Source organism: Diadema setosum, chromosome 2 (assembly GCF_964275005.1).
Source record: "Diadema setosum chromosome 2, eeDiaSeto1, whole genome shotgun sequence".
Taxonomy (NCBI): domain Eukaryota; kingdom Metazoa; phylum Echinodermata; class Echinoidea; order Diadematoida; family Diadematidae; genus Diadema; species Diadema setosum.
In genome coordinates, this window is record NC_092686.1 from 26376648 (window position 1) to 26398881 (window position 22234).

Genomic DNA, 22234 nt, shown 5'->3' on the forward strand with positions numbered 1-22234 from the left:
GATTCACTGTACTGTACATCCAGAATATGGTACATGTAGTTTGCTCCATGTCATATTAAATGAAACATAAATGTATAGAAGGAACATTTACACAGTATCTAGTTGTTTGTTTGTTTGTTGTTTTTTTGTCAAAAATTGTTCCTTGTACAGCCACTATGTGTACAGTGTACTTGTGTATGTCACATTTATTGTACCTTCAAAGCTGTAGGCCTACATGTACATTTTGATTATCAAAAGCAGTTCTGAAGCAAACATTCTGCAAGATATTTGACTGCATTTACAATTTGTAGATGTCGGCCAAAACACTGTTAGTTTTTTTTTTTTTTTTTGTGTGTGTGTGTGTGTGTGTGTGTGTGTGTGTTTTCTCAGGTATTAAAGAGTTCAGAATGCAGACAAACAAGGAAATATCAGCAAAATGCCCATTTGGGCTTTACCATGCAGAACTTCTCTTTGTCAGACAGTCTCAATAGGAATGCATTGCCTTTGTAGGCTTTATGAATCTGAATAACAAACATCCTGGATTATTGAAAAAGGCCAATGCTAAACTGATCTGTTGTGTACATAATAATAAATTAAAAGTCCTTCCTACTTTGTGACGATGCATTTTTTAGAGCCTGCTATCAGGGCTCCAAGATACAACGAACTTTACATACATGCAAAGTTTGAATTACATTATATTAATGTTATGTAGCCTACAGACATGTACATTGTACAAAGTATGTACAAATGTTTGTACACTATGAGTATGCAATAGGAAAAATGTGAAGTGGATCTATTTCCTTCTTATTTACTGCAGCCAGCAAATTTAAAAAAAAAAAAAAAATATGAATAAAATTGTGTTATAAAATGCATCAGTCCAAAATGTTGTTGACTTAAGTATAAATGTCACATCAATCTGTACATACACTGTACATACACATGTACTGTACAAGTACAGTTGTACATGTAACCCATACTTCTCTGACCATGGTAAAAGAAAAAAAAGTAGGCCTACATGTATTGTAAACAGACCAGCAAAACCAGCTAAGAAAGCATACCACTGTGTTAATGATTTTCACAATATTTTATTGTCATGAAGGAGTTCTTTCTATCTTACTCTGTTTGCAGGTATTTTTTGATGTCTGCATGCTGAAAATAACACTGCCATCTCAGAACCACTGAACACAACAGCCTTCTCAGGACAAGACATTCCTGTATCAGCATCATCACCCTCTCAACATTGCCACTCTTCCACCCTCTTGCCAAAGCGAGTGAGCTCTCTATAAAGCCCTCTGCACCCCCCCCCCCCTTCCTTCCCTCACTACTCTGACCAACAACGATGGCACACATTGCCCGACTCAGGTGCCCCTTCCTCACGCACCTCCCCACGGGGTACGCCAAGCGTGCCGGCACCGCGCTCTTCTCCTACGCCGAGAAGTGTCCGGTCATGACTCAGCTGCTGTCTCGACATGCATCCACCAACCAGCAGGATTCGGAGAGCAGCAAAGGTAAGGAGGCCAAGAACTAGATGGTATTTTCAAGTGTTTCCTCTTGTAAACTCAGGCATCTAAAGTGTCTACAACAGGATGGGCATGAGGTACAATTCTACGGCACGTTTGTACATGTACATACACGTACAACTGTATGTACAACACAGTACATATTTAGGGGAAACATGCAAGTTCACATGCCAGGTACAGTGACAAATTGGATATACATGTAAGGGGGGAAAAATAGTTTTCAAGTGATTTACACCAGGCACTCCACTGTGTTGTCTTTCATTCAGCTCAAACAGTTTTAAAATAATTGACAAAGTGTTCGTGAGTTTCTCAATCTTTGCTTTGGTTCAATATTTGATAGTCTTTCTTGTGTCATAATCAGCAGTGACAAAGAGTTTCTTCTTTTCTCTTTGTTTAAGGATTTTTTTCCAAGTTAAACTCGGCTAAGAATACAACTACACTAGTTTCAAAGTTATCTGTGGAATGATAAGATGCAGATGTTGCACACAAAAATAGCACAGGCAGGAAGAATTTAGACTGATTTTGAGCTCAGTTTGAATACCAATGCCTTTCATCTTATCACTTAAATGTACAAATGCACACCAGGCGGCAAATTACGTAACCCTGAAGGGCCTTTTCGTTGATACCCCAACTACATTGGAATGTTTGCTCTACACATTTAGATACTTTTGTGTAGCTCACAAGTGTTCATTAGGGAGGATGGACCACAAAGTATACAACTGTGAACAGGAGAATATTTGGTGCTTCTTTACGTGCATGTCAATACATTGTAGCTAGGGCAATTTGTCAATCAGTTGCCATAAATACAAGTACAAATTGTAGGAGAGCTCATGAGGAAGTTCTCCTTTTTGTTGTTCTTATCTCACTCCACATTGACTGTTAACAGCTGGTAAAAGAAAAAATGCTGAAACATTGTGAGAAATTCTTTTCACACTTGTATAAAAGATAACGTCATGGATTTTTTTTTTTTTTTTGTCAAAACTAACTGAGGAAATGAGGTTGCACCTGTTTGCAAGTGAACTTGGGAGGTAGAAATCTGCCACAGGGAAGCTAAACTTACAGAGATCAATAGTCGTACAGTTTCACATGGGACCACAGAGTGTGATGAATCAAGGCGTAGCCACCTGATTGGCCATTGGATTTGGGTGCCTCTGTACCAGGAAGCAAGTGCTGTGAAAATTGTCAATTCATTGTGTGATATTCAACCTTCTGTGCTTTGAAGCCAGAAACGCCCATTGTCCCCGGAGACATAATGGCGAGCCATTGTTCATCAATTGTACAATGCGCAAAATGTACATTTTTTTTGTGTGTGTTCTATTTGCATAGTTGTACAGACATAAAATTTGCAGGTCTTTTTTTTTTTTAGTTAAGAGTAGCAATAAAAATCTTGACAGAGAGGCACTGTGTGCGTGAACAAATTTGCATTGTATACATGGCACTCTAAATGTATAGATAATAAAACAGTAGTTTTTAAAGGGATCATATAGTTTTGGTTGAGACCTAATTTCAGGTTTCTAACATTTTTGGTGAGATAATGAGAAACCTCTGTTGAAATATGAAAGAGCATATACATGTAATTCCATGAGGAATTCAACATTTATTTGATGAAAATTGGTTTTGAAATGGCTGAGATATCCAAAACAGAGCGATTCTGATAAAGTGTGGGACCCACCTTTTATTACAATCACTTTGTTTTACTTTCTTTTTGGATGTCTCAGTCATTCCAAACCCCATTTTCATCAAATGAACTTTGAATTCCTCTTAAAATGGTATGTTCTGTACTATTTCATAAGTGTTTTCTTGGTATCTCGCAAAAAGTTAAAAGTCCAATTCTCATCTTCACCAATACTGTACCATCCCTTTAAACTTATAATAGCTGCTTCTTTCAGATGTTTGAAAAGGATGAATCACTGATTTATATTTCTGAGTTTCTCGAGGGGGTGATTTTATGTCAACATCCATATGTAGAGTTATTTAGATTCCTATTAAACATATCTACATTTGTACATTATGTATCACTGAAACCAAATTACAATGCAGGTTGTCAATGTATGTGTGTTGCATGGTGTGTCATGTACTGTATACGCCATTATTTTCGCGAATTTCGCGGATTGCAGTTGGATCGCGAATTTAACAACAGGCGAAATTGTCTCCATACGCTTTGTTAATAAAGCATTAACGTAAGCGTCGGCGTCGATTCGCGAAAACAACATCTCGCAAAAATGTCTATGACCTCGTCATTCGTTAAAAATATAGTACGCGAAAATAACGGCGTATACAGTACATTGTACACTTTCAGTGTACACAATACAAGGCATGTACATTGTACAATTGATTGTGCTAAATGCAGTATTCATTTGATCGTGTACTGTATAGGTCTGCATGTTTTGCATGTTTGGTGATACTTATCACACTTTTTACTGGGATAGCAGTGTGACATGTATGGTTGTACATGTACAAATTGTACATGTATGTTGTATCCCATTTCTCAAACACTTGTCACTGCTTGTACAATTGTCCAATATGGCACCAAGGATCGTTTACATGCAATTGCACAGGTACAACTCCACTTGCACAGCAAAATTCAATACCTTTTGTTACATAAACATACAACATTGTAGGGGGGAAAAAATCATATTTCAAAGATATTTATACTTCCAAATATATCAAATGTACCAGTTAGTTATTCCCACATTGAGAAAGTAAAGAGTATGATATCATCAAGTGCTGCAGAAATACAGTATTCAGTTCCCGTACATGTACAGGTACATAATTATAGATTGTGTCTGTAACTCTATGTGTACCACAAGTATTTTAACAAAGAGATACAGGTTACATTGTACAAATGCGAAAGTCAAAGTCCAAGAGACATATGATATCAGGTGATGTGCACGTGAGAACTTACATTTGCTGAGTACTGCCATTTCTATTTTTGTCAACTTATGCATAGATGAAGGCGAGAAACCGACAGCAGCATCTGTTAGGAAGTGCCCCTTCCTGGCCCAGATGGAAAGCATGAAGAAGTTCTCTCCCGTCGTTGACACCGACATCATCAACGAGCGCTCTGAGTCTCCTCCCAAAGATCTTAGGAATGGTAAGCTCCTATGTACAATGTACATCTTGCACTGGGAGTTGGATGTGATGTACACATGTAATTATGAGCCCTTTTTCAAAGATTGAATGTTAGAAAGAAGAAGAAGAAGGGGGGACAAATCAAGCATGTTTTGAAATGCTGATTTTTATGTGGTGTTACATAGAATTCATTGTAGATGGCAGAAGTTCTGGTATATCAGTGTGGAAATTATCAATGAATCAGATTTTAGGAGGTCAATTCAAAAGCATTCAAAGAAGATATAAGACTGCATTGCTCCTTGACCCTGCCAGGAACAGGTACATGAAGACAGAGACCCCCCTCCCAACCTCCACCCCCCCCCCCCCCCCCAAATTCGGAAATACAGCAACCCTGGCTACATTGTACATGAATACATAATAACATTGACAATGGGGGGACATTTCAGGTGTAGTGATTATGCAGCCACTAAGGTGTGCAGGCTCTGTCAAATATCAGTGTTTTGCTGCGATGTACATGCAGACCCCACTGTCCCTTTCTAATTTCTGCCTTGTCCCCCACGTTATGAAGACACAATGTATGCTTCGAATGGAAAATAAGGGTACAGTAGATATGATGAAGGCATGATAGCTCTGTATTCTTCATCTTACTACTGGTAGTGTGTGTGAGCTACACATGTACAATGCATTCCTGTGGGTGTGTGTGTCCTCTAAATGATTGGCAAATACTTTAAGAAAACCATATACACTGGCAAATATTTGCAGTGTATATGACCCGTAGATCAGGATTTGCCATAATTTCTTTTACTGTTATTAGTACATTCCCTGTAAATACATATTTGCCAGGCTTGAAGTAGAAGGTTTGTGCCAAAGTTTGTTGTAGCTGCTGATAATAAAGGTTCCCTGCACTGTACGATACAGTCTGCAATGTCCGTAGGATAATGAAATTGTCTCGCACTGATTTCCATACCAGGGTCACTTATCAGGTTATCATTAGGCACATGAGCAAATCGTCGAACACTCAACGTTGATAAGGAGGGAAAAAGGTTTCTCACCTCAATTGGATCATTTGCTAAGGGACTGCATATACACTAAGTCTGAACTGATAAGGCAAAAAAGGTTTCTCACCTTGTCATTTGCGGATCTATACATTGGAATTAGAACTTGGATCATCCCTTGTTGAGGTTTAAATTGCTGAATAACCGTGCTATTTACACTGTATATGTGTGACTTGCAATACACTGTACAGTGCAGTCTGCAATGTAAAAGTACCGGTAGACTAAACAAACCTCACACTACCGTAATTTCTATGGTGGGGCCACTGTCCAGATTATTATCAGGCACATGAGCAAACCTTCTGACACTTTATAACTTTGATAAGGGTAGAAAAGTTTATGATCTGCATGTGCTTATTTTTTCCAAAATGACAATATAGCGGTGTTAGACTGTTTTGACTTTTTTCTTTTTTTTTTGGGGGGGGGGGGCCATAGGTAACACACAATGTAAGTAATGTACAATCTAAGTACATACTGCAACGTGCACAGAAATGATATGTTTATTCTGTGATTTTAAACCTCAACACAGGATACTGTAATGTTCTAGTTTCAATCAACAAATCAATAATCAACAAATGAGGGGAGAAAAATTCTTTTTCCCCTTTTAATATCAATTCAGAGTTATGCAGTTCCACAGTCAATGATCCACTTGAGATGAAAAATCTTCTATTCAGGATTTCCCACACAGCTTTATAATAAATGGGAAGTACAAGTACAACTGTACTTGTAATGGATGTTACAGTTCTCAATCTTTTAACGAATTGTTCAAATCCCTAACATTAAATTTGTGAAAACAAGGAAAAAAGTTCCAAAAATGGTGTGCCATCTGTAAGGTGCTTGGGTCAATTTTCATTGTGAAATAAAACGCCACATTACTGTACATTTACGATACATTGTACACATCCCTAACCGTGCTACACTGTACATGTACATTTATGTATGTATGTTCAAAATTTCTACAATGTCATACTCTACCCATACATGTGAGATTATCAAGAGTGTATTAAAACTTGAATTGATATTATGTTGTATAAACATTCCACATCATTGCAGTCCTACTGCATAATGCATTAGATTGTGATCATTTGTATGGAATATTACAGCATACAGATTACAATACACTGCATCTACACTGTACACAGTAGTCAATTTTAATATGTACAGTATCCGAGTATATTACACATACATGTACTGTACATGTAGTAACATCTACTGTAGATGTGCAAATGCTTTTAGTGATGCACCATGACCAACATGGTGCTATAAACTCCTACCGTGGTACCTGGTACTATATATACAACTGTTGTACGTGCCTGGTACAACATAAATATTCTATGATATTACTAAAAGTCCTAGGGAAGACTTTGCAACTCCCACACGCTGTATTTTCCTGAGAATTGTCGTCATGTGCAAATAGCAGCTACTCATGTTACCAGGCGCAGGTGCTTCTCTCTGACCCTGCGGTTTCAAATCATTCCCTGTGACCTTTTCCGCCATTTGTGTGCACAGTGTCAACTTCTTAATGGTGGACACTGTATGGCTCGCCATCCCAGTAATGAGTCCCAGTGCTCTCCTTTGGCTTTAAAGGGATGGTATACGAGTACAGTGTAATATTAGTTGAGGTGAGGATTCAACTTCTAACATTTTGTGATATATTTAGAAACCACTCTATGAAATTTTTAAAAAGAGCATACAATTCTATCATAAAGGGGAATTGAAAGTTTAAATCGGTTTTGAAATGACTGAGATATCCAAAAATAAGGTGAAACGACGAGATCCTAATAACAGTCGTGGCCTGTCACGTTTTATTACACTAGGAATAGTAGGATCAATTTTTTGAATATGTCAGCCTTATCAAGACCAACTTTCATCAAATAAACCATGAATTCCTCTAAGAATTACTGTACATGTTTGTTTGTTTTTTCATATTTCATAGAGGTTTCTCATTATCTCTCAAACACACGGACACACAAAGTTGGAAACCTGCAGCCCCATCTAAACCAAAACAGTACCATCCCTTTAAAGGGACTGATTCTTGTGATTTAGAGTGTGGGTACATGTGTTTGGCAGGTTTGAGCTGTTGCAACAATAACCTTGTTTGTGCAGTTTAGTCAAAGCAAGACAGACTAAAAGCAAAACATAGTTTGTAGTTCTGCGCCATAACTCTGAATGCTCAGCTTATTCACATACATTTAGGGCCTAGCTGTTAAGATACACACTTGAGGGCACATACATATGTATTTACATACACATTACATTATCAGGCATTCTAATTATTTGCCTTGAATTAATGCATGGTACAAACCATCTGTGGATGAGTTAATGACCATCAATCTTGTGACCAGTTTTTCCTGGCAATTATACTTAATATCAGAAATGACTGGAATCCGAAACCAGGTTGGGGTCCTTATGTCAGTATGGCTTCTTCACACAATATTTTCTTCACAAACATGTACATCATCTAATGCCAAGTGGTACTTCCTTCGTAAACAGTGAAGGCCCATATTTATAATTATGACATGTGCTTCTTTATGGATGTACATGCCGTGCTTTTTCCTCCAACAAGGATGGGTCAATGCCAGACATATGTGCCTGACAAAAAGTGAAAAATGACCGTGTCATTTATGTGCATTTAGTTTTTTCTCTGTGTGGATTGAAGTACAGCTAATGGTACATAATAAAGCGAGGAGAACGGTGCTGTATAATGTGCTGTATCTCTTTTTACAGTGTGGTATCTACAGCAAATGATGCCAAGTGTCGTACCTTTTCCTGTGAAGTCCATTTAGCCATTCAAGGATATCGTCCTGGTACAATAATACGGAAGTGAGAAAAGGAAAGAGAATATGAAAGGCCACATGTTTTTGTTTTGATCCAGCTATTAAGCAGGGACCACATATTTCTCCTTCCTTTTGAATTTGTTATTTTGTCTCTCTTTTTTTTTTTTTCTTCTTTTTTTGGGTGGGGGGGGGGGGGTGAAAAGAGCCACAAGCTTGTAAGGCTGCAGCCCCCATTACTCCTCCCCCTTAATTAATTGGTCCTTCTTCGGTGAGGCAAGTTGATGTAAAAATGCTAATCTCTGCATAATATTTCATTTTTGGTGCACAGGCGTGGAAGAAGTGACAGCCTGCGTTAGTGATGCAGTGTTTGTCTCTCCAAAACAACAACCCCAGCCGGAGCCCAAGCCTAAGCCACTCGATAAGGAAGACTTTGTCACAGGTACGTGTATGTTGACAGGTGCATTGAAAGTAGAATTTATGTACTGTGGTTGAATCATTTTGGGGACTAATGTCTGAGATGTATGTTTGCTGTCAAGTATTAAATCGGTGGGAATTTACCTAAAGCCCTCACTCAGCCATATATTGAAGTATTGAGGGTCATCCTCTTTGAGGTCATCTTGCTCTTGTAATGCACAGTGCACAAAGCATCACTAGGTGAGATTAAGCATGTGAATAGACCTAACAAAGCGTCTTTTTCAGCAACACTTTCCAAGCGGGTGTACTTCCTACATGTATTTATTATTTAGATAGGTCTGGAGAGTCCATTTAAATTGAGTTTTATGTCATTTAAAAGATTACACTTTTTTTTCAGAATCTGCTCATATATGTTTGTAAGAATCATGTTTGACGATGTTTCAGTGGTTATTTTTTTTTTCACAATTTTCAGAAAATGTGGACGCAAACATTGTTTGTGCTTCTGCAGACCTAAAAAAGTAGGCGTCCACAGTTGATGAGCAGTCATAATAAATTATTTTAGGTTTACACTTGATAATGAGAATTAATTAACTGCAGAGTGCAAGTGATACTAGCAGTCAAGTGGAAGACATTTCATCAAGTGATTGTCAAGTGATTTTCACTGACAGATTTGCTCTAGTGTGATCAAATGCAAGGATTTCAGTGGCTTCGAACAGTTGTCGGTGACTGACAAGTTTCATGAAACACTGCCAAGATGTCAGATGGTGAGGTTGCATGGAGTGTGGATTGTCTCTTTAACCTTTTCAGTGTTCGTTTCTATGGACAGTGTGCACAATCCTATGGAGTTTTCTGTGCCAGTCGGCACTCAAAGCACGCAAAGGATTAAAGGTTACATTGTATTTTCATGATGTACTTGGTGTCCACAGAGAAGGGACAGTTCAACTACACCAAGTGCTTCAAGAGCCTTGTCAATGCCAAGAAGCAGGACCACACCTACCGCGTCTTCAAGCGCGTCAACCGCGAGGCGGAGAGCTTCCCCTATGCCTACGATTACTCCGGGGAGCGCTTCCTCCACAACGACGGTCACCACGTGGCCGTGTGGTGTAGCAACGACTACCTGGGCATGAGTCGGCACCCAAAAGTGAAGCAGGCCGTGGCGTAAGTTTTGTGCATATGCTTATCCAGTTCCAGTTGCCAAGAATGACATAAAAATCTGGCACAGTTATGACTTGTGCATCTACACTTTAATGTTGCGTACAAGAAGATTTTGCAGAATGGCTGAATCTGACATTGTTGTTTAATAATTCCTTTTTATTATAGATGATATGTAGCGAGAAATGTTGGTTCATTTGACTCTTTTTATAACAGATGAATGCTGTTGTTCATCACAAAAAGTAAGATTAATAACAGTCCGTTAATCTAGATCACATGGACAACTATGTATGACGGTTTGCATGCACCATGCCATCTACCATTTTACTTGTGGACAAGTTGACATGTGCTGTAATACATAATGATGAGCAAGGACAGTTAAGGAATAGGAATGCAGCCACACTTTGTAAAGCTGATGGTAAAATAACTGCCAGTATACTTATGAAATCTAGGAATGCAAAATGTTTGTAAAGCTCTGAATGCAGTGTCATGCCATTGATCTGTGTCCATGCAGGGAAACGATGGAAAAGCACGGAACAGGCGCTGGTGGCACCCGTAACATCTCGGGAAACACCACGTTCCATGAGAACCTGGAGGCGCGGCTGGCTAAACTCCACAATAAAGATGCCGGTCTTGTCTTCACCTCCTGCTATGTGGCCAATGACTCAACTCTCTTCACCCTTGCCAAGTCTTTGCCAGGTTCGTTATTTTTCTTTCTTTCTTTCTTTTTAAAGTCAAATTTGAATCATTTGTGTGCATCATGATTATTATATTTCCTTCTAGGCAGGCAATGAGCAAGGAAGCAATTTTATTAGTTGCACTGAATGATGGCAGAAATTATTTTTTGTTTTCTTATAAAGGTAGTTTCATATTGAAAGAGTACAATTAGTATCAACAGTATAATGTTATAGTTCTTTGAGGATTGCAATTGATTTTCCTTCAGAGTGTGCTGATAAAATGTGATATTTTCTTAAGAATTTGCCACATCATGGCCATTAAAGCACTTGACATAGTAAGTGCTGTTCACTGAAATGAATAATAGAGGAACATTATTCCCTAGATGCTGTTACACAATGTATGTGCTTGCACGTTCTCAAAGTCTTTACTGGTACGTTCATTGTAAATATCGTGAGGTTAACCCTAAAAGGGCCGGGGGGGGGGCGGAATCCGCCCCCCCCCCCTCGACGTTTCGCGCTATAATTCTGTAATGCGAGAAGGCCTCATCGCGAGGCTTCTTGACTTTCTTCGTTCAAGTCTCGCGCAACTTTTGAGACCAAATTTGCAACGTCCGCGCATACTTTTGCGAAGCCACGCCCATTTTTGTAACGGAATGTCGCTCCAAAACGGGCACAATTTTGTGATTTTGTGTACATTTCCAATGGAAAACAGTGCTCTGTCATGAAAGGCATAAAAACCTGATTATTTTTACAATTAATCACTTTCATTGATTAATTTTGTGCTAATTATGGTAGAAAAGTGGTCAGTGACAATTTCCAATGAAAAAACAAAGAAAAAACAAAAGTTGAAAAACAAAGAAATACATAAGAAATTCTGAAAACAATAAAATACATAAGAATTGAAATGAGTTTTGGAAGTTTTTGTGATGTACAATTGTTGAATATGCTAAAACAGATTCACAGATCACAAATTAGACTCTCAATGCTTTTAATTAAGCTAAAATATCACCTTGAGCTTAATTTGCATAATTAATTAATTAAAATTAGAAATTGATTGTTTCAAAAAATCTTATAACACAATCTTGTAGATTATGATGCGGGTCTCACGCATGCAAAATTTCATCGCGATCGCACCACCGATGGCCGAGATCTCAGGGGGGGGCGGAATCCGCCCCCCCCCCCCCCCCCCCCCCCCCCCCGGTCTGAGCATAGCCAATAAAGCCCGGCCCCTTTACGGTTAAAGGAATGAAAATTGGCCTGTCAAATTATCAGTATTCAGTATCAGACCAATCTGCCAATATGAACAAAGTGCATTACAACGGATACTGCAAGCTCTCACACAGACTGCAATTACTGCTAACAGAATGTATTGCCTCGTATTCCTCCCCGTGTGAAAGAATTTCTCATCTATCACCACCCCCAGGTCGAATGTCTAGCTGGCAATAACTCTCATTTCACAGTTCCTTCCCCCCCCCCCCTTTTCTCTTCATCCCTCTGTCATTTTATTACTTTGATTTACGGTTTCTCTAGATAAGAATTTCCCAGACGCAATTCAGTTTATGTGCCTTGGCTACGTGTCCGTGTTTCTCCCTCTGACAGTGTAATGGGTACAGGTGACATATGACCTGACCTGTCACAACCTCTAAACAATCCTTCCTTGGCACTCATATCATGTTAAAGCTTGTTTATTCTGAGTGCGTGAGCTGTATTGCACTGGTTTTATTGAAAGGATAGCCCCCCCCCCCCCCCCCCCACCAAGAAAAAGAAAAAGAAGACAAACAAATGAAAAACACACAACTAGGGGAGAAAGGTGATGTTGTAATGAGGAGCTGCTGGGTGAAAAGAATAGCAAATAAAAGAATATCCAAAATAATAATGAAGTGTATTCAATCTCTTACACTCTACAATACATTACAGTTTACCAAAGCTTTATAAAGAATAAGGCCACGATGTGGTCAAGAAATAATGAGTTTATCTCCAGTGTAATATAAGGAGTTTTAAGCTAAAGATGTGATTTCATAGCATATGTTGTAGGAGTGAAACTCTACAGATGGAAATGTCGTCCTCATAAAAGTGAGTGAAACAGAAAATTCATGTTTATAATGGCTTTGTGGTAATTGTCCTTGACAAGATGCAGAGACTCATAACAAGCCATTGAAATTTAATGTGACTGTTTATAGGTAATATTGAACTTCGTAATAACCTCGTTAATCATTTATCTGTGATGGCAGTTGTTAAACTGTTAAAGTCAAGGACACAGTTTGCCTCTTTGCCATCTCTTTCTCTGACAAATCATCAGTAAGCTCTTTAAACCTCACCTAGCCCCCCCCCCCCCCTCCTTTAAACTTATGTTTTATTCTTCAGTCTCATAATTCTTCGACATAGTCTAAAACTCACATGAAATTGCCTTTAGTGCCACCTTTGTTTGAGTATGTTTTGCCTTTTGCTTTGCTTAATGATGCTAGTATGGTTAACAGGAGGAAATGATATACGTGTATTGCTTGCAGTTTCCTGTGATATGATAATCTATTTCAGTTTTTACGACGTACAGTTCTCTTGAAAGGTTGGATAATTAGAGGTCCAAAATAATTGACAACTTTAGTTTCATACTAACTTGCAACTTTCCTGGGGCAACTGATAGTCACTGTGAGGCAAGTAAAATGAATGGGCACTTGCTTTACTTGAAGTATGGGGCCCATGCCCTAATGCCCAATTTGGAAAAGGGAGAAACATTTTTTTTTTAATGCCCTGCCCACAATTTTGCCATCACATACTAAAATCAAGTATGTGTATACGAAGTAGCTCCAATAATAATCATTTTCATTACTTGAGTTCCATCAATAACTTTTTAACCCTAACTAGGCCGGGGGGGGGGGGCCTCCGAGGCCCCCCCTCGACGTTCCGCGCGATGTATCGCTAACGCGAAAAGCTATCGCCGCGACGTTTCATGAATTTTTTCTTTCAAGTCTCCCGCATCTTTTACACCAAATTTGCGATGCCCGGGCGCGCGGTTCCGAAGTTGTGCATAAATATGTACATGCATGTCAGACCAAAAATTGCTCAAAAACGTGAATTTGTGTACAATTTCAATGCAAACTGTGCTTACAGGCAAATTTCATAAAAGCATGATTATTTTAGGGTTTTATTGATTAAAATCAATTCATAACATATTTTCTTGTTCGGAAAAATGTCGCGGACAAGTTTCATCGAAAAAACAATGAAAAACATAAAGTCGAAAAAACAAAGAAATACATAAGAAATTCAAAAAACAATAAAATACTTTAAAAATTTTTTGTAATGGCACAATTTTTTTCTCTTATATTTGCTCAGGACACTAAAAAGAATATTTACACAAAAAATGTGCTCATTTTGAGCTTTATTTAGTGATTCATACCAAATTGTCTCATTTCATGCATCATTATGCATAAATTAGCATAATTTAGCATAAATGATAATTTTTTAAAAATTTAACTTCGTGGTACTTTAGATTACGTCACAGGCAATGTGTGTGCCAATTTTCATTGCGATCACGCGGTCGACGGGCGAGATCTGGAGGGGGGGCCTGGGAGGCCCCCCCCCGGCTCTATGATCTACCTAAATAGCCCGGCCTAGTTAGGGTTAATTTTTTGCAATGTTTTGTTCTGCTTACCTCTCCAGGTTGTGAGATCTACTCGGACGAGGGGAATCACGCCTCCATGATCCAAGGTATACGAAATAGTCGCGTGCCCAAGTTTATATTTCGGCACAACGACCCCAAGCACCTGGAGGAGCTCTTGAGCAAGTCGGACCCAACTGTGCCCAAGATAGTTGCCTTTGAGACCGTCCATTCTATGACAGGTGAGCAAATGTTCATGTATGGGGGATGACTTGATGTTAACCCTATTCTAACTGGGGGGGGGGGGTCAAATTGACCCCCCCTCGACGTTTCGCGCCATGATTCCGCAACACGCAAAGATTTTGCCGCGTCGTTTCGTGACTTTTTTCATTCGAGTCTCCCGCATATTTTCAGACCAAATTTGCGACGTCCGGGTACACCGTTTTGAAGTTAGGCAATGTTTTGCATATGCATGTCAACCCGAAAAACGCTCGAATTCATGATTTCGTGTGCAAATCCAATGCAAACTGTGTTTTTTTGTTTAATTGATATAAATTAGATTATTTCAACTTTTAACCATTGAAATAAATCAATTCTAATGTAGATAAGCTTGAAAAAGTGCCTCCAACAAATTTTGGCAAAAAAACAATAGAAAACAAAAGATCGAAAAAACAATAAAATACATAAGAAATTAACAAAACAATAAAAAACAAAAGAAAATGATTTTGATTGCGCTATTTTTTTACTGGAAAATTGTTTGATGTGTCTTGAGGAACTCTGACACAAAAATTTAATAATCCTTCCGTCTTTTTGATGGAGTTATTGGTGAAAATATGATTTCATGCGTTAATTTGCATAATTAATTTATTAAAAAATATGAAATTAAAATTTTTCTATTGTATGACCATGTAATCTTGTAGTTGACATCTGGCTCTATGTTCAGGCAAAATTTTGCGGCGATCGTGTGATCGGCGGCCGAGATCTGAAGGGGGGTCAAATTGACCCCCCCAGTAAAAACTTGGTCTCAAATAGCCCAGTTAGAATAGGGTTAAGGGACCAGCAAATATTGGGGGCTGTGGAATATGCACCTTACTGTAATGCATGTCTCTCATTCGCTGATGTATGCATAGTTAAGGATATTTTGTTTTTGAGGACTTAGCAACATGCTGTTCCAGCCATCTGTAATTAATGATTTTCAATACTTGGAATCCAGTTTGCTGCTGTGCTAGGCAGGCATCTTGCAAGCTTCATGGCTGTCAGAAACAACCATTGGTTTCAATGTGTGCAAACACTTGTGTGTTTATAAACTGGTCAATTGAATTGCTGCATTGAAATTTGCTTGGGGGAAAAAACAGAAATGTGCAATCTTGGCATTTGTGGGTTGTATAATGAAAGCATAGAATAATGAAACTGAATTACTGCATCGTTGAAGCTGTGATTGCTGTATTTTGAAGTTTTGCCTATGGGAACCAGATGTGCTGTCTCTTTAATTTACAGATAGTACTGTGACTCGTGGGCACCAGTGTTGGCTTTGAAAGTACAAGAGCAACAGAAAGAAACAAATCATATTGTAACCCAGTTCTCATTAACCCTCTCTTCCTTAACCACCTCCAATCTGCAGGAGCTATATGTCCCCTCAAGGAGCTGTGCGACGTTGCCCACAAGTATGGCGCCATCACCTTCGTGGATGAAGTCCATGCAGTGGGCCTGTACGGTCGCCATGGCGCCGGTGTCGGGGAACGCGATGGCTGCATGGATGACATCGATATCATATCTGGGACCCTGGGTAAGACAAGATTTTGCACTTAAAATTGTTTGAAAGGGCCAATGAAGATAGCCACATATAGCCTGGTACAATAGTTTGCTTTGTGTCTCCTAGATGCAGATGTTATAGGTAACGTTTGTGCATGAAATATGCTTCCGTCAGATGCACATATTGCATTTCACTACTGTCCTGAAAGAGAAGTTAACTGTCTACCAATTTAAAAAAAATAATAATAATAATAAAAATAGTTGTGAAAGGAACATTGATTCAAATATGATCAGTAAATGCATCACATTTGAGATATAAAAAGCTTTACGCATCTTGGTTGTGTCAAAGATATGTGGATAGCTACAATTAAATATTCGGTTTGCCTTACAGCAATTTACTGGGTGTCAAAATTATGACTGATTTGTTTTTAACTTTGGTATTAAAAAAAAAAAAAAAAAAAATCTTAAGAAATGTATGTGCTGTAATGAAAGAGGAAAGAATGGATTTATCTTCTAGAAACCCAGCATGTGGTTATGTATGATTGAAATCGTTGATTTAAATCTGTTACACTATGGGATCACACCAGAGCACATCAAAAAACAGATGCAAGCACATTCACACCTGCTGAAGATCGCAACTTTTAAAGGAGTAAAAGAAAGAAAGGAGAAAAAAAAAAAACTTTCTCTCATTAGATTAGTTGTTGATAATGCAATATACTATTCTCTTCTCGATATGGCAGGCAAGGCATATGGCATGATAGGAGGCTACATTGCCGGGGATAAAGACCTTGTGGACATGGTGCGCAGCTATGCCGCAGGATTTATATTTACCACCTCCCTGCCACATGGTTGGTTCATGGTTCAATCATAGTTTATTTCCAATCAAAGAAAATCAAAACGTAATGCAAAGTATACATATCATAAAATGATATTGTCTACACTTTTACAAAAGGTTCATGCAATATACGAAATAAATTATATACATCAACATATGTACAATAATCAGACCACCACCCACCACCCATGGTCTTGGCCGGAGCTCTAGCATCCATTGACGTAAGTTTATCGTTTCAGTGTCTTTTTCACTGGCTCAGATTATGCCGATACTGAATTTCACAAGGGCTTTTTTTTTTTCATGAATTTAAACAACTCGCCCAAACATCACCCTTTTGGTACTAAATATGAGAGCAATGTACATACAAATTGTACATGCAACATGGGCAGGCAGCGATTGCACTCAGATGTCCAGCTGACCATGTGCACATACACGTTTGTATTCGGAGCACTTGTATTCGGAGCACACGCAAGCAATACCTTATTCGCTTTCTCTGTAGCAAATTCAACCATGCGTTAAATTGTCATACAACTCCAGATGCGCAAAATGTTATGCCCACAAAATATTTGACATCTGTAATAGTTACAGATGTATTGAGTACTGTGCCATCAGTTGGAAACTCATGTTTTTTCTCTTTGAAAAAAAAAAAACTAAACAAAACAAATCAAAACAAAACAATGAAGGTGATTGTCAGAGGCTGGTGTAGGATATGTGATGTAACAAGAAATCTCATCCCACACACTCTTCGTCTTACATTGATGCCAAGATGCAATTGTTAGATGAGACGTCTCAATAGACTTACAGGATATGGCTTTCCCAAATGAAGAGGTGTGATTGATTTTGACTTGATGATGTGTAAGCAGTCTGGACTAAAATGGAGGCATTTTCAAAACTCACTAGCATATCCACCTTTATTTCTTTCACACAAATGTCGATGATCCAGTTAAACAGGCGCAATAGGTTCACCCCTCATCGATTTGACTATCTCTTTCTCCCTCCCTGTCCTGCTCCAGGTTCTTGCCAGCAAGGAAGGCATGGATCTGCGTCAGCGACACCAGGACATGGTGTCCCTGCTGCGAGGAAAGCTGATAGCTGCCGGACTGCCAGTCGTTCACTGCCCAAGCCACATCATACCTATTCATGTGAGCATCAAAAATTTCTCTTCACCTTTAATGTCACTATATTCTTCTTCATATTTTTGTTTCCTTGTTTTCTCTGCCTCCTCACCATTGGTGTAGGGTAAATAATTTCCAATTGCTGCTTTTCTTATTCTCTTTTCTCTGTTTGTTTTTCACGCCTTCCTTTATGTGTATTTTTCTTTTTAGTCCTTTCTCTTCTGGTTATGATATTCTTTCTCCATTTATTTTTTTTTTTTTTTCCTCTGAAAAATGCAACACGTCATGAAATTTCATTCCCCTCATTTAAAGCCATGATTTGACAGCGCAAGTGCCAGTATAACATGAGTAATATTTCAGAAGTACATTTGTTGTTTGTCAAGTTCTTGTATGAAAACTGAAAAATCTTAAACATTTAGAGCATGAAACATGCAAATTGGAGTCGACTGCCTTTTTCACAGCATAAAATGTTTGCGTATTGCCAGTGGCATCCATTGCATCGTGTAGAGAAAAACTTCAGTGAGCATTTGATTTTTCGTGAATCTCGGCAAGTTTCATGCACACAAAAATTTCTGGTTTTACAGTTAGCATCAGCCAGATGTAATGATTGTCTAGTCCAGTTTGAGAGACCTGTGCCTCTTAATGACCATAGTCAGGAGGGCTATCATTGATATCTTATCTTTTGTATGACAGTAAAGAAGTCTTGATTATGATGAGCCAGTTCTTTCATTCAAGATTATGATGAGCCAGTTCTTTCATTCAAGCAGTATCCTATGATATGTGCAATTGTTTCTTACAGTGGCTGCAGTCGGTAGTGTTTAGAGCAGACTATCGGAACACAGATAAATGGAGGCTTTAAAATATTTCCACCATTCCCAGCTTATGTCTCTCTCTTCCATCTACTCTTCATTATGATCTTTGCTTCCCCATCCTGTGCAGGTGGGTAATCCCCAAGCCAACACCCGTGTTGCCAACTCACTCTTGGAGGACCACCACATCTACGTGCAGGCCATCAACCCTCCGACCGTACCGGCTGGGGAGGAGAAGCTGCGCGTTGCCCCGACCCCGTTCCACACCCCGGAGATGATGGACAAGTTTGTAGCCTCGCTGTCCCAGGTGTGGGCGGAGAGTGGGCTTCGCTTCAACCAGCCCGTTTGCCCCAAGGAGTGCGAGTTCTGCAAGAACCCGCAAAAGTTTGAGGAGCTGTCTGCACGCGAGCGCTCCCTTGCGAAGCAGCTGAGTTGTGGCCTGCGCCTCAACCAGGGGTTGACATGTATGAAAGCTTGAGGCCGTGGGGGGCAAGGTACAGTTGAGTGGATAGGAGTGGTGTAAAGGAGGTGTTCATCAGCATGGTATTGTGCAACAGTCGTATGAATATTTGGAAAGTACGCCCTCGCAGATACTTAAAAGAAGTTTGTTTGAAAGCTGTAGAAATGAGGAAAAGATTATAAAGAATAGTTTGCTGCTAGGAATCCGTAAATACGTTTCACAGGCAAACTCGGGCATTGCCTGCTCGCGTTACCTGAATCTTATTCCTTTCCCTTCATTTCATCAGCTTTCAGCACTCTGCAGGTATATGTTCTCGTGTAATCGCTAACATTTCCGTCTATCTGCCAGGGTAAGTGATGAACATCTTGTCATGTGCCTGTGATAAGGACCCTTAGGCACACATGATGGGTGTGTGATCTCTTGTATTGTAGACACTTGACAGCCCTTTACACCATGAAACACTCAACTGTACCGTGTGTGAGAGGAAGGAATACCTCCACAGGTCACTGAAAGAAAGCCAGTTCTAGAATCATGCTCTATGAGCTGATCATAAACTATCCCTTCTAATACAGTAGGGACAACATCTTTCTTTTCTATAGTTATTTTCTCCTCACTTTTATTATGATAAAATCTCTAAGTTTTCCTACTATGGCATCGTTATTGTTCATAATGAATTGTTTTGGAGGGAGGGAAAAATGCGATGATTTAGGCATTTATCTTTTGGCATTCTTTTTCAGACAGGTGGCAACGATGCATAAATATCTGTAGTATTTCATACTTTTTACTGTCCTAAAGGCTTACATTAATCGATCATCTTGACATGAATTTGAAAATGATTTTATAAAATTCATATCTACATCAATCATAAATATACTTAGAAGATGACTACAATGATATTTAGCTTCTTTACGTGCCAGCCTGTCTTTTTGATATCCTTTCTTTTAGTTTTGGCAAGAACGTCAGTCACATTTGCTGTTTTTGGAAGTCTATTACTATGCATTTGTTTTCCTCCCTCTTGGAAAACTGTAAATGTGTCTGAAATGTTGACTGAAAATACAAAAACCAGGCATGGGCCAAAGAAAACACCTTATGGATCACATGTATTTGCAGATTGTAAGGTCTGAGCATGATTCTATAACTGGAAGGTCTTTTGGAAATGAAAATTTGAAAAAGAAGAAGATAATGGATAAAACAAGCACAAACATTTAAAAAAAAAATATAAGAAAAGAAGTAGAATCAATAAGAATTTTACCTTTTATGTCTCAGTTTATGTAATTCTTTTAAAGAGATTTAATAGTACTTAAGAATGTGAAAGATTTTATTGAAGCAGTTTACTGCAATGTTGACATCTCTTTTGTATATCATGAAGTAACTGGGCAGAGAAGTCTGTCATTGAATTGACTGGTACTACCCATGGATGATTGATGAGCTTCAAAGTTTATCATTAGCTTTAAACATTTCATCTTTGTTTCTCTTCATATTGATACAGCAATTATCATCAAGAAATTCAACCAGCGTTGCTTGCCATTTAGTAACAGTCAAGCATGCAACTTTTGTACCTGTAGTGTTTGGTAGCATTGGTGTTGAGATGTTGCAAAAAATGTTCCTCGTAGCTGGCTGAATTGTTACGCAGTATGATTTTAATTGCTCATGGATTAATATGCAATAGAGGTTTCATGGTTTTTGTGAATAGTAATTGACTAGGTCATGTTAAGTTTGATTTTGATATGAAGATTGATTAAGATTCTGATAGAAATTATAGTTGAGTCAGTGACTAATTCAATTACCCGATAGATATATAGCATCATTTCCAAAAAAGTGATAATGTAAGTTTTTTGTCTTTGTTTGCAATTTCTGTAGACGTAACTATTTTTTGTTAGTTAAGACATTTAAAAAAAAAAGAAAAAAGAATGGAGCAAACTTGGAAGTCTTTTGTCTTTGTCACCTTTTCCATGATAGGGGTTTTTATGTTATAGGCAGTATTAAAGTTTTTTGTTATTCATGGGCAACTGTTAAGGTTAAACACATCTAACATGCTCTTGAATATTAGCGATATTCACTGTTGTGTGTGTCTGTCTACATATGCGAGTAGGGAATGTTGGTTTCATTTACATAGAGAGAATCCCGTAGTGCTGCGTCTAGCATTTCATTTCTGTTGGTGTAAGCCTTTATTTGAAAGCTACAGTTCTCAATCAGCACAGCGTCTGGGATGGCCTGTTTTTATGTTTATGACATTTTTCTCTCTTAAATGATGTATTTGTCAACTAGAACAATGTTATTATTTGTTAGATTTAAGAAATAATTTGTGCATTGGTTCATGAAGTCCATGTATAAATGCTTATGTTCAGAACACAAGAAGATATATTTCCTAATTTCCTTGGCTGACTTTTGAATAGAAACGGACTCTCACCCCGATAAGTTGTACTGCAGCGTGAATTTTTCTGCAGGGATTACTGGTAGTGTCCTCAAAAAATGAGGAAAAAGCATTCTAAAAACTAAACACAAACAAATAGCTGCTGATGTTATGACTGCATTAATATATCAAATATTTCTTTGCATTTCATATGTTAGCTTCATGCTGTCATTGTATTGATAGGAACACGCAGGACTTATGCGGTATTTGCAGACGCATATTATACTACACAGTTCACCCATTTTTATGCATCAAGCCTCATTCATCCAATATGCACACCAGAAAGCAGCTTGTACACACAAATTGGAAAGGGGGACCTTGGTACATGAATATTGTACTTGGTCTCATAAAGTGAATGATGATGCATCCACTTGTTAACCATTGTTCGTATCTAGAAGTCATTGATGTACTATCCATTGTAGGATGTGACTGTCAACACAAGATCTGCTGGCAACACTTACCCTCACTCTGTTGCTGTGATGATATATCAACAGAAATAGATATTTATTTTATTCAGAAAGAGAAACATATTATATGAAATACAGATTAATAGAATTAATGGAAACTATTCATGGTATCCATTTGTTCTCCTTTCTTTGGAAACTTTATGTA

General features: G+C 38.4%; 1 protein-coding gene across 1 annotated transcript; it reads left to right on the top strand.

Moving 5' to 3' along the window:
* The first annotated feature begins 1117 nt into the window (after positions 1-1117).
* Positions 1118-22187, top strand: LOC140246245 (5-aminolevulinate synthase, erythroid-specific, mitochondrial-like). The gene is made up of 11 exons (XM_072325700.1): positions 1118-1487; positions 4450-4593; positions 8729-8839; positions 9741-9972; positions 10481-10665; positions 14301-14480; positions 15860-16024; positions 16731-16831; positions 17008-17046; positions 17839-17967; positions 18880-22187. Exons 1-11 carry the CDS (start codon positions 1319-1321, stop codon positions 19225-19227), a joined length of 1803 nt encoding a protein of 600 aa, XP_072181801.1. The 5' UTR covers positions 1118-1318; the 3' UTR covers positions 19228-22187.
* The last annotated feature ends 47 nt before the right edge of the window (positions 22188-22234 follow it).